Source organism: Gordionus sp. m RMFG-2023, chromosome 4 (genome assembly GCF_954871325.1).
Source record: "Gordionus sp. m RMFG-2023 chromosome 4, tfGorSpeb1-WG-v2, whole genome shotgun sequence".
NCBI classification, from domain to species: Eukaryota; Metazoa; Nematomorpha; class Gordioida; order Chordodea; family Parachordodidae; genus Gordionus; species Gordionus sp. m RMFG-2023.
The window spans coordinates 4,536,654-4,550,976 of record NC_088778.1 but is presented as its reverse complement, the minus strand read 5'-3'; the positions used below and the strand labels follow the sequence as shown (position 1 = coordinate 4,550,976).

Sequence of the window (14,323 nt, the reverse complement as noted above, 5' to 3'; positions counted from 1 at the left end):
CATAATATCAAATTATCATTTTTTTTTAAATAAAAATTAAATGTTTATAATAATCTTGTATATTGTTTAAATCACATTTTCACCTATATACATATCCAGAATATTTTTAGTAACACTGGTTTATTTTTGTTATATTTAAATATAATATAGATTTATTCTCTATTATGAAAATACTTAGATTGATAGAAATCTATTTATATTTTTTTTTGTATAGAATCTTTATAATCGTAATCTTTTAGTCTTTGAAGAGATTGGTTGATTTTTTATTGGTAAAAACGGTATTATTTAAAATTTAATTTTTCAAGCATAATATATTGTGTGGAAGGAAAAAAAAATTATATACATTGGGCTTAAAACATAGACCTTATAATTGTATAATAATACATGATAAATGAATACTTTTATGTTATATCGAATTTAAAGTGCTGAATACTAGCATTGAATGATTATGCCATTTTTTTTTTGCGATAAATGATTTATAAATATAAACAGAACAACCATAATAAATTTACTTGTGACTAGAAATTGTCATTATCTTACCATCGAGAATTTTTTATTTATTTTATATTAATAATTGCTTTAGTTTACATTCATTCATTAAAATTTGTAATTATATAAAAAAAATATTGCTTAATCATCTAACATGTCAGCGGAAGATCTTAGTGTAAATGCTAAAATAGCTATATGCTTTTTGATGGCCTCGACTATGAAACTCGATAATTTACAATCACTCGTGCTCTTAGATGTGCTCGAATATTCGCAAGCTTCTGAACTTGATGACTTTGGATCTCCGGATGAATTGACGATAAAGTTGTACGAGTCATCAGAGGATGTATAGCTCAGTAAATCATTTTGATGATCACTCCCGTTGTTGCACTCTTTCGGGTCCATTTTAGAAATCGCATCGCCAACCCAAAACCTTAAAATTTCCGGCTCGACTTTCGAATTAATAGATTGATTGAGGGCGTAAAGTAAGTCGTTTAAAGCCGGAAACCCGGATCCGCTATATTGATCCGTTTTAGATGGCGCTAATATCAAGTGTTTATAAATAGGTTTGTTAGGCAACCCATTGGTATCTAGGAGACTTCGTTCGATTAGCATTAATTTATCGTTCAGCGAACGAGTTTGTATGGCGGAATAGTTTTGATTGTTTGATAACGATCTCTTTTGGAAAACGGTCATTTTGTCGTGGAAATAACTTATGGCTGCCCTAAAATTGTCTAAAATATAAAATACTTTTATTTTTCTTTAATATTAACAAGTCATACGTTCAACAAAAAAAAAACTCAAAATTACAATTAAAGGTTTATTACATTTTAACATTATCCCTCCACTGACTGGACTACCTTGTCGGTAGCTGAAAATCTGCTGTAAGTCTTTAGCTACTCCTATAGGTTCTAAATCACTGGAGAAATGTTGTTAAAAAGCCCGATATGGGTTGATTTTTAAAAACGGCCCGATCCAGATTTTAGCCAAAATAATATTATATAGGTCTCGAGATTTGGCAAATAGACGTCCTAACCTTTCTGCCGCCTGTGAGCAAAATCTCTAGACTCGCATAATATTATCTTAATCGGGGTCGATTTAATCGAACTAAATCCGGCTTTTTAACAAGACTATACTAGAAAACTAGGGGTAAAATTTGTAAACCTTTTATTATTATTATCATTTGAGTGTGGAACGTAGGATAAATTATTTTGTAATGTTACCTGAATTAAACATAAAAATCTGGGAGTTTATACAATAATTTTTATCCTTCATCTGCAATTTTAAAAGATAGGCCCTTAGAGAGGGGAAAAAAAATACAAGATTTTAAAATTGACATTATTTTTTATTTTTAAAAATGGATTCCTCCATTTATTAATTTATTACAAAAAAAAAAATTAGTTTTTTAACTTGGTATATCAGGCACCATTTGCCCTGCCCAGATTTTTTTTCGGCCCGGACCGGCCGAGGTTTTATTTTTTCAGACCCAATCCGCGAAAGATTAATATACGGCCCAGGCCATGTACCCGGGTTTCGGGCTACAGGTTTCTGATGTATATAAACAAATAAAATTAAAATTCTGCAAACGAAATTATTCTTTGGGAGAGATGAAATTTGAAAGGCAGATTTACAGCATAAAAATCTAAATTATGAATGCTTGCTACAATATTAAAAGCCCTGTCTTGAAATCGCGAGCGAATATTTAAATAAACGAGGGGTGGAGGTTATGGTAAATAGCTTTTCAAAGACAACATTTTAGAAATCGTCGGCTGGGATAGTGTTGTTAAACGGCTCGTTTTGAGTCGATTTTTAAAAAACGGCTAACTCAATACCTCATCCAGAAAAATATTACCCAAGCTCGAAGATTTTGCTCATAGAAGGAACAAAGGTCGAAACATATATTATCAAAATCTTGATTAGGCAATATTTTTCTGGCTAAAATATTAAGCTAGCCGTTTTTAAAAATCGGCTCAAAACGAGCCGTTTAACAACACGCTGTATAATAGTTCAATATTTTAAAAATTTATCAGGAGAACCCTTTGTTAAAACAAAATTTAAATTTCTTGCATTTTAAATCGCAGATAACTATAATAATGCAAAATTAAAGGATTATTCTAAATTATATTGTTGATATGGCACTGAGGAATTGATTTCTCGCAAAAATATGATAGAACATTATAATTCTCAGGTTAATTTTATAAATAAACGTAGATTATTGAAATTTACCCGTACATATCCTGTTCGACTTTAGGGTTGGCTCGTAGTTTTTTATTACATCTTCATAAAATCTTTTTAGCGATTTTCCGTAAAAAGTTGGCGATAGTGGTAAGATGAGAGAATCGGATAGGTAGCGGATCAATATAGCCAAATATTGACTCATCGCTTTGTGATACGTGAACCCCGGATCTATGTACCTTTGAACATTGTAAAAGGTGTCATACCTAGTGTGGTATAAAGGGTAATTCGAAATATTCATCTCTTCCTAATATTTTACAAAACAAAATATTATATTGGCACCTTTTTTTAAATATATATATATCTACTGTTATAAAGTTAATCGTTTAAAAATTTAGACGGGGTATCATTCTGTCAACCGGATCGGTTGACAAACCACTTTGTCTACCGGATCGGTTGACTAACCACTTTGTCTACCGGATCGGTTGACAGACCACTTTGTCTACCGGATCGATTGACTAACCACTTTGTATACCGGATCTGTTGACAGACCACTTTCTCTACACATTTCAAATCGGATTTGAATATATTTTTAAAAAAAGACAAAAAATACGGGGGAATATATAAAACGAAAAAAAAAAATCAAGCTCAAATATATAACGATACATTTACAAAATGATTAGTGCGGGATATTAAGTAAATATTGGTAGATTATATTTTCCATGAGGATTTTAGTGGTTGCAGGGACATGAAACAGATCGTTTTGGAGATGTTCCGAAGAACAGAACCTGGAAAAAATTATGGAACGAGAACAGTGATTCCAGAAAGTCCCGATTTTATATGTAGTATTGGGCTCGATTTTGGTTTTAACCAGAAAAATAGTGCCCTAAGTTACGAGATTTCTTGGAAAAATGTTCAAACCTTTGTGCCATCTATGAGCAAAATCTTAAGGCTTTGCGTAATATTTTTCTGGGATAAAATATTGAGTTAGCTGTTTTTTAAATAAATTTGGCTCAAAACGAGCCGTTTAACAACACTAGCAAAATGAAAATTTAATTTATTTGGATATTTATAAGCATAATATTTATAATGGGTCTTCAAAAATATCCGTTTTTTTTTAAATTCCCTTTCCCAGTTCGCTTCATATAAAAATTTTACTTCTTATTTTAAAGTGTTTGAAAATTGAAATTTAGTATATTAATATCACACTGATGATATAAATGATTATCTTTGAGAGAATATCAGAAAGAAAGAAAGTCTCTCCTCTCTTTTAATGCTTAGATAGATGTAATAAACTGATTTATATTATAAAGGATTAATGAACATAAATAATTGTTTTTTTTCCTTATGAAATGTGTCCAAACTCGGGAATGGAACATCTTATTTGGGTCTGAATGAAACAGGAATATAAAAATTCTAGCGTTCCGGGTCTCTAGTAGCGTATTCTTAATTTTTGGAAGGTAATTAATGATTCCTCTATCTGCTGAAACTTATCAGCAATATAAGATTAGTAATAAAAAATCCTGGAATTTTATCGGATTAGAAAAACTAGAATTCAATGTAATTTTTTTAAAAAAAACTTTGCACCATATTTTAAATACATTTGAAATGAGACCTTAGGAGATAAAAGGATACAATATTATATAATGAGCGATAAAATAGGAAAGAAATTTTACTATTTTAGTGATATTATGGAGACCAGGGGAACCAGGATTTAAAATTTGCAGAAAGTAGCGAGTAGAATCCATTTTGAAATTCTTAGGCTCCGGTTCCGGAAATAGAATTTAAAACCGAAACCCGCGGAACCGCGCCAAATTTTAAAATCCGAATTTAGAGTTTACTTAAAAAATTTTTTTTTTAAACCGGAAACAAAGCTAATTTTTGAAAGATAAAAATTTTTCAGGACAAGTACCCTTTTTTTGTTCAAAATTTAAAGAAAAATCTAATTGAGTTTGGAAAATTCACATTCTTTTTAAAAGGATCGATGCGGATTTATTAATAAAATGTTAAAAATTTAATTGGTTTTGAGAAATAATTTAATTAAGAGGCATTCAGTGTACGTGATTCGGCAGGGAAGGAGGTGGGGTGGGTAACTATCAGCTGTTATATATATCTCAGGTGCTCATCCACGCCAAATTAGGGAGATAAAGGAAGTACTCACAAAACAACAACCGCAACATTAGATGTTCATAATGTTCCATTTGTCATTTCATGTTTATTTTATTTTTTTTTATAATTTGTAAATATTTATTTTTAGTTTTATTGTTTGTAAAAAGAAAGTATTTATTTAAATAATAATTCGTGGAAAATATTATTTAATAATCAATCATTTAGGACGTATCATTTCGAATTTCTAAAATTATATATTTTTTTGGGATAATGATGTCTGAAGTTCCTTATTTAAGTTTTTTTTCTTCTTAATATTAGCATATAATAATTCATTTTTTATCAAACAATAATAATTATACCTTATTAAATATATAACGCACGTCGATACAAGGAACACCGGCGTAATACATGAATGGCACAAAATCACTTCCAGCACCTAGCTCACCTATATAAGGGTTTTCCTTCCGAGATTTCGGTATAGAACTTGCCCTAAGCCAAGTGTCGTAAATCATTTTTCGGCCTAGATCAATTTCCGTCTTATTTGGGTTTGGTATCTGTGATAATTCGATTATAATATTTATTTTTACTTTCCTTCCTTCCTTCCTTCCTTCCTTCCTTCCTTCCTTCCTTCCTTCCTTCCTTCCTTCCTTCCTTCCTTCCTTCCTTCCTTCCTTCCTTCCTTCCTTCCTTCTATCCTTTCCTTCTTTCTTTCTTTCTTTCCTTCTTTCCTACTTTCCTCCTTTCCTTCTTTCGTTCTTTCCTTCTTTCCTTCTTCTTTACTTTCTTTTCAATAAATAAATTATTTAGTAATTATTCACACATAAAATTAAATAATCGAATTAAAAATTTATACCATTTTCGCAACTTCGTACGCAATTTTAGATAATAATGGGGACGAGTTTATTTTTAGGGAGTAGTTACCTATAAAAAAAAGGTATTTTTTATTTAATTTTTTTTAATATTATTACTTCTCCAATCTAAACATGAAATTTCTGACTTTAACCTAAATCGAATACTGAGCTACCGCTGGTGTAAACTTATACGCAGAGCCCTATAAAAATTTTCCCGACCCGAACCCGACCAAAGCCGGGCTTAAAAAAAATTTGCTATCCGATTTCGACTCCAACCCCTAGCACAGTAAAAGACTAAGGAAGTATATAATTCAAACTCGCTCCTGAATGAGAGCTTACGAAGCTTTGAATAAATGAATTTTTTTCGTTAGAACCTGTAACACATATATCGACATTTAAATAAGCTACCGCTCTTTGTTTTAAAACTTTCAGATTCTCCTCTACGTATTCCGTGGAGCCTATCAATCCATACTCCTCCGCATCCCAACTAGCGAATATTATGGTTCTTCTAGGCTTCCAACCTTATGTTATTTTTCAATGTTATATATCATAATCTATTACATGAAATAATCTATATACTCTTTTAAAGAAAAAAAATCAAATATAAAGAATATAATGTAGATTCTCCAGATCTATGCTAACCCTCTATTCCCCCCCCCCCTTCCCTCCCCTCATAATCCTAATCTTAATGGTGATAAATTTAAATACCGCCTTGACGTAACAGGGCAAAAACCCTCGTAACTTCTAACAAGCACGCCGTGCCGCTTATAGGATCGCTGCCTCCATATGTCCACGCGTCCCTGTGATTACCTAAAATTATGTATCTATCCGGTTCTATATCTCCATTTAGGCGCCCTATCACGTTGTAGATTGGTCTTTTCTCCCTTTTGAAATTGACCTCGAGCTTAACTTTCCTAATTTTTTTAAATTTTTTTTAGTAATTCTCATATCGTTTTTATTTTAAAAGGTTCCATCTACCGAATCTATTTCTTTTATTTTATATTGAATCGGGGATGTATAATTCCAAAATATGTTGTAGGGGGTTTAAAACTCAGAATTCTCTTTAGATTCCTTTAGATTTATATATTTACTTAAGGTATATTGGAATGTAAGGTATATTAGAGAACAGAAATTTTGTTAAAAATTAAATTATTTATATCTTCCATTTTTTTCAATTCAAGTATCCGCCCTTATAAATTAGGAAATGTTGCCCTCAATTCAGTCTTAGTGATGTTGATTAATTATTAGAATAAAAATACTTAAAATATTAAAAAAAAAAAATTTTAATTTAGCGCCGAAAATCGGCAAAACCCCGGCGTTTATAATTTTTGACCCTTTTTGGGAACACATTTATCTGTGCCTTTAAATGTTACTTTAATTATAGTTTTTTAATTTATATTATGTTATTGAATAAATAAGTATTAATTTTTTTAAGAGAAATCCATGAATTTTTAGTACAATTATATAACAAATTAGGCGACAATAATACAATTATAATTTTTTTTTAATAATGATGAGGTGTGGTGCTTCATTTAATTATATTTCCCTTCCAATAGTTATGTTATCAATGTTCCCCTATCTTATTCTCCAATTTCAATATATCCCACCACAACGATGTATTATAACACTATGTGTCATTTAAACCCAATTTTTTATATGATTTAAAAATATAAAAATAATCAATCTTTTTTTTTTACCAATCAGATTTGTAATCAATAAATCCAGGTCCAGTTCTGTATGTAGTGTTTATGCTGCCCTGCCATGCTTTAGGAACGGTTGAACCACCCATGCTGCTCAATAGGTGCCAAGCATCAGAGTACGAGATGGGGTAAACTGGTATGGACGGCAGATCGCCCTTTGAAGGCATTTCTCTATACATGGATGCTTTATGATAAATTGTAAAATAAACTTATTCAAAATTTCTTTTATTTCCAAGCTTTTCTTTATTATTAATTATATTAACCCATTAAATGAAATCTGAATTAATATTTCTCCATTTATCACTAATAACTTTTTTAAGTGAGTGACAAGGTCAATATTTAGGAATAATGTCACTCATTTATAATATACTTAAAAAGTGACAAAAAAATATAGTAGCAAGAAAACTGAAAGACGACAAATCATATAATTACGAATTGAAGGGTATCCCATTGTCATAGGGTCACCATTTATAAGTGATAAGGATCCCCTCTGAACACCCGATTCAGGCATCCACCAGCTGTTAGGGTATACTTCCTTAGTATCTGTACCTTCGGCAGCGCAATTGGTGGGATCGGAATATAGGATCAGACCGGCAAGTTTAAATATTTCCGAATTTTTGACCTTTAAAGGAAAATTTGTTTTTTAAATATGAACTTAGAAGAAAAAAAAGAAAAAATAAAGAGGAAGAGAAAATTTTATATTTGAAGGTTATCTTTTTAAAAAAATATATAATACCAAAGCTGATCACAATTAAATTTATCATTCGATTGTGTAAATTTGAAGGTTATTCTTAACAAGAAAATTAATGTCACCAATACTGACTTTATTATACTCATTTAAATTTATGGTTCGATTGTGTAAATTATTATGACAATGTCCCTTCAGAGAAAGAGAAAGAAAGAGAAAGAAAGAAAGAAAGAAAGAAAGAAAGAAAGAAAGAAAGAAAGAAAGAAAGAAAGAAAGAATTTATAAAATTTTTTATTATTTTTTATTTGATAAGAATTTATTGATATACCTTAGTACCCCTAAAGATAGAGCCGTATCTTGCTATGCCTATTTTACCGGACAACGAAAGGTTCAGTCCATTTTTTAGACTCAAAAAATCATCGTAACGACCATAATTGACGTAAACTAAATCGCTCTAAATAAAGCAAAAATAAAGCTGTGCATTTAAGATTGATATACGTTTTTATATAAAAAAGGTTATAAATTTTGGATAATTATTAACGAAATTCTGTAATTATAATAATAATATTTCTTGTCTAAACTAATAGTATAAAATTCCGCCATTTTGTCGGATATTACCGTGATATTTCCATCAGCCGAATACGCGTTGAAAGGTGACACAAGTTTTGTATCATTATTGTCCGGTGACAAGTAATCTTCCATCCCCGAAGATTCCCATTTAACATTTCCCATGGTGTCAATCAACGAAACCTTGTTGTATTTTCTAATGAATATAATAGTATATATATATATATACAATAAAACTTAAAATAATATAAATTAGGAATAGGGTCTTGTTCCAATTCATTCATTTAGAGATATACCTAAGGGCCCGCCTCAACCCAAGCTAATTGAACCTGGTTACGTCATGACAGCTCAAAATATACAACATATGGTGAGTCTAAAAATTACGTGAAATTTACATCTATCGTGAAATCCTATTTGACAAAATGGTGGCTATTTTGCTTAGCTTTTAATCCTAATAATGAAATTTATTCATTTAATATACATCTTTTTATTGTAGATTCCAATCTGCAATATATTTATACTAAAACTAAGCCGATAATTTAGTGTTTATAACTGACTCAAGTTTGAGGGATAGTATGATGATTAAGAGATGTCATATTATTTTTTTTTGAGAATATTTAATTAAAATTTTTTATTTTGCTATTTTATTTCTAACTTCTAAAATTTCCATTAAACAAAAAATATTGTAAATGATCAAAAAAAACCCTATAATAGTTTTATCGGCGAGATCCAAGTAAGGCTAATAATAAATAATAAATCATAATGAATGTTTAATGTATATGTAATCATAAAAATTCGTTTTTTAAAAGTTTGCACATATAATACTCTCTATAATAACTCTTGGCTCCTATTTTGATAGCTGAAAATTAAAACTGATCTTCTCAGAACAAAAAAAATCCTTAAAAGGGTCTCAGAAATTAATATACTTTAAAGCTTAGAAAAAAAATAATACAGAATGCTCAGATTTATTTCTTACTGTTCAGATAAAAATTTTAATTGCATAGAAAAATTGGCTCAGGTATCGTAGGCCTAAAAATTGGAGTGCTCCACTTGCGCAAATGTTTAAAATGAGAAAATCAACATTAAAGTGTAAAATAAAATATAGCAAAAAGTTATTGATCAATTTTGACAATAACTTTGGCAAAAATTAAACTTTTTTAAATCTAGTTTTTATTTTTATAATATATATATTGGGAATAAATAAGTTATTATCCACTTCTAACTCTAAAATTTTATAAAATGTCGAGCTGAGTACTCCAATTCTAGACCGACGGTATAAAACCGAAAAGCTCAGTGAATCTTAGATTTCGAGAAGAAAATAATCTGTGAAATTCATAAAATATTCTGAGCTAAACTATATTTTTTTTTTGATTCTGAAGCAATTAATGGGGAAAAAAATATTCCCAAAAGCGCGAAATAAAAATCGATCATGGAAGATAAAAATAAAAATGGTATCTATTATCGTTTAATTTTTATTTAAAAAAAAAAAAATGTGAATAACATATTTTAAATTTTAAAAATTAAATAAGTTTGAGGTAGTAATTCGCTAAACGGTTCGATTTGAGTGATTTTTTTTTTTTTAAAAAAACGGCTAACTTAAAATCTTACCCAGAAAAGTGTTACGTAAAGTTTAAAGATTTTGCTCTTAGATTGCTCAAAGGTTTGGACATCTATTAGCGAAATTTCGAGGCTTAGGAGCAATTTTTTGGTTAAAATATTAAGTTAGTTGTTGTTTTTTTTTAAAAAAATCGGTTTAAGGGGGCAAAAAATCATTTTTTTTTGATATGGGTATCATAGACTCCTCCCTCTCTGATTATACTTTAAGAGCTGTGATTAATTATGGTGAAATATATCATTTTGGCCATTCCATTTAACAACACTACATTCGATAGGAACTTTCTGGAATCACTGTTCTCGCTTAATATCTTTTCCGGAAAAATGTCACGCAAAGCTTAAAGATTTTGCTGATTTGGACATCTATGAAATCTCTAAGCTTAGAGGCAATATTTTTCTGATTAAAATATTAAAATTAGTCGTTTTTTTTTAAACCGGTCAAACCGAGTTCATTTAACAACACTAGTTATGAAGGTACCCTTTTTTTTTTTTACTAATAAATTTAATAATATATTTTCAATTTAAATACTTCTCATCGGGATAGGTTAACATGACATGGTACGTTTGAGTTTTGACGCTATCGAGCTTGAGTTTAAGCCATTCGTCGTGAATAGCGTAGGCGGAATCTTTCTGTCTCTCAGTTCCAGCCACGTGAACTTTTTTACTGAATTCTCTTGAGATTAAATTTGAAAAAAAAAATATTTATTTAAATCATTACCATGAAATGGAGAGCATTAATTTTTTCCGGCAAAAAAAATCGGTTCACTTCCGGTCCGGTTTTGCGCTACCGAACAGTTAAAAGTGAGTAACTATTGAGCTACTATTAGTATATGTTCGAGAACCCGCATGAGACCAATATTTTTCTGAAGCCAATCTCTGCATATGGTTAGAGTCAAGGTTAAAAGGCCATAGAGATGTGAGTTGGGGGGGGGGGGTAGTGAATATATATTGACTCAATAGATGCCCACCCTCTTATCATAAGTTACAAGATAAGGCAAGGGGAGGGGGTACTAGTTAAAATTGGGTTGTACAAACCTGACGGTAGCAGCTTAAAAAATTTTCTGAGAGGCTGTATAATTTTTTTAAAGAAAATTTGCTGTTTATATTATTTATTTCGTAGAATATTTGGATAGGGGCTAGAGCCACTCTGCCCCCGTGAAGTCTGCCCCTATGGGTGATTATTCTTGTTTTTATTAAGAATATTCCTTTTATTAGCTTTTAAATCAAAACTATCATTAGGAAGGAGAATGGGTTATTATGTATAATTAATGAAATTATTATGATTCATAAATAACTCTTTAATATTTTTTTTATGTCAAAATAAATATTTTATTTTTATTATTTTTTATCTTTTGACACAAATCTATATCATTTTTGTAATTAAAAAATTAATAAATTTTTTTTATTAATAATTATCATCATATCGTCACATGGTGATACATTATATCTTGATATTCATTTTCAACAATTCTTTCGAATGTATGTTTTTAGGCTAGTGGGATTAAAGATCATATAAATGATCAAAGACTTAAAATATTGCTTATTTTTCGTTATTTTAAAAATAATTTTAGATGAAATTGATAAATTTTATACGAGGGTTTATTCTTTCGAAATAATCTTTATTTTAAAATTAGGCGAATTCTATTTTCCCTCTAAATTAATAATTTTAAAATTCCCAAGAAAGTGAACTTTTGTCCCTTTTTACGTTTTGGTTTTTTATAGTTTAAAAGTTTAATTTAAAAAAAAGCGTCTTATTTACACAGGTCACGGGTAACTGTATGTCAAATGCAAGAATATATTTCCGCTGGTAAAATGAAAATTGCCCTTTCGTAGTAAATGATTCAAAAATGGACCCATATGTGTAGTTTCTCTATCGTTTTTATAAAACTAAATACCTTAAATAAGACGTTAGTTAATCTTGTGTTTTGTATATAAAGCCCATTTAATCCATTTACATTTTTCGATAAACCTTAAAATGGAAGGAGCGGATTGTATTAAAATTAAAATGATTTTATAATATTCCAATTAAAATTTATATTTATTGTTTCCTGCCGAATGTTAACTAAAAAAAAACATTTATTTTTTGGTCTGATAATGTTATTTTATCAACCAATAAATATTATTGTTAAAAGACTTAAATATTATGCAAGCCTTAGAGATTTTGCTCATAAGTGGCACAAAGGTTTGAAGAATTGATGAAATCCCGAGGCTTAAACAATATTTATGGCTAAAATATTGAGTTAGTCCGTTTTAAAAAAATGGGCTTAAACCAAGCCTTTTAAAACTACCAATAAGTTCTTATTTAAGGACATGGCAACCGATTTTGAAGGAAGATTTTTTTTTGCATGAAAATTACAAATGTGGCTATTTGAATTTGAGGAGGATTTAATGTGGTATATAGACGATTTTGACATCTTTATAAGCGCGAACAAATTGACTGTTTCAAAACGCTGCATTGCAAGCGCCAATGCCTTTAAACTAGTAAAATTACCGTTTGGCGTTAGCAATCATTTTTAAAAAAAGGCAAATAGGTTAGCTCTTTCATTACTTTTTTTATTCTTCGCTTTGTAAATATTATATAAAAATTTAATATAAATAAATAACTTACTTATAATCCTAAAAAGGAATATTTAAAAAATTAAAGAAATTAAAGAAATAAAGAACGCAGACGATAATATAATTTTCAAAGACTACTCCTCTTTTTTTTTAGAACATCCAAAATTTTGAATCGACGGATGTTAATAAAAAACACAACCTTAAATTAAACAAGGGACGTGTTACGTTTTTTTTATTTAAAAATAACGGCAAAACGTAAACGCTCAATTTGTGCGCACTATTAGGTAATATTTGATCAAAAGTCTCTTCAATTTGAAAATTCTAGAAAGTTCTTTGAAATTTATTTTGAAAACTCTATTAGGGCCATGTCCAAACTTATCGATTTAATATGTAGGTTAATTTTTAAAAAAAATAAGAGCAAAAGAAAATATTTCTTATTTTTGTATCTAATTCTCATATTTTTTATATCTAATTACTTTATATTTATATCTAAAAAAAATTTGTAAAACGTAATCAAATTCCTGCAGTTTTATCTTTAAGGCATTAGGAGTATAAAATAACAACAAAAAAATTTTTAAGGCGGACATAGACATAAATTATAGAAAGAAAGAAAGAAGAGAAAGAAAGAAAGAAAGAAAGAAAGAAAGAAAGAAAGAAAGAAAGAAAGAAAAAAAAATTTTCTTTTTGTTCTATTTACCGTAGATATGATTCGATGCGAGATTCGTTGACGTTTTCCAGAATATTTTTATCGATATCATCACGATCATTAGATTTTAAATCGATTAGATTTGGGCTGGTAACGAAGTTATGTAGGATGAAAAGGTTGAAAGTTGCACTGAATAAAATATGAAAAATCATCTGAAAATTTTTTAAAAATAAAAATTTTGAAAACTGAAAATCATTTATTACTCCTCGAATTATATAGGAATTATTTTTCTTCCGGCATTAAAATTTATATTTTTTTAAAAAAAAGTTTTCTTTTTGTCTCTTTTTTGACAGAATTATGAAAATAATAACAAGATAATATATTTTTATTGAGTAATAAATAATAATTTGTTTTAAAAATAAAATTTATGGAATATCATAATAAATATTTTTTAAAATATCGAGCGAAAAAGATAATAAAAATAAGTAACTCTAAACGCTACTTTTCTGCCGATACATGTCATTACTTTATAGGATTAGTTAAAAAAATTTAAAAAATAGTATTTGTGTCAAATTTTAAAAATCTAATCTAAGCCTCATCCTTCTTCCGTTTGCTAAGTGGATTAGGATACGCCTCTTGTTATATAATCTCAGTTGATAACCTTATCGAGCCTTAAGAAGTTGAGTATATTCTTCATTTAAACAGCGGAAAATTTTTCGCCAAAAAATTACCTTCCAGATTTAAACCTTCTTTTATTTAATGAAAATTTAATGAATTAGCTATAACTGCCACACATCACTTATGCATACAATACCGAATGCACACAAGGCAAACATAGTTTTCATTCCCTATCCTGAAGAAGCCGTTTCCCTAAGGATTCTCAAACAATTGAAACTATAAAACGGGCTTAGACTTCTACAATAATTTTTTT

The 14,323-nt window shown here is 29.2% G+C and overlaps 1 protein-coding gene across 1 annotated transcript; it reads right to left on the bottom strand.

The window, feature by feature from the left end:
* Positions 1 to 9: 9 nt before the first annotated feature.
* LOC135928468 (N-acetylated-alpha-linked acidic dipeptidase 2-like) lies at positions 10 to 13,672 on the bottom strand. Its single transcript, XM_065464934.1, has 13 exons — positions 13,656 to 13,672; positions 13,444 to 13,604; positions 10,720 to 10,863; positions 8,628 to 8,772; positions 8,338 to 8,463; positions 7,754 to 7,943; positions 7,319 to 7,505; positions 6,330 to 6,535; positions 5,996 to 6,142; positions 5,624 to 5,691; positions 5,130 to 5,324; positions 2,713 to 2,968; positions 10 to 1,220 (listed from the first exon to the last, which is right to left on the bottom strand). The coding sequence occupies exons 2-13, from the start codon at positions 13,602 to 13,604 to the stop codon at positions 631 to 633; spliced, it is 2,415 nt and encodes an 804-aa protein (XP_065321006.1). The 5' UTR covers positions 13,656 to 13,672; the 3' UTR covers positions 10 to 630.
* Positions 13,673 to 14,323: the final 651 nt, after the last annotated feature.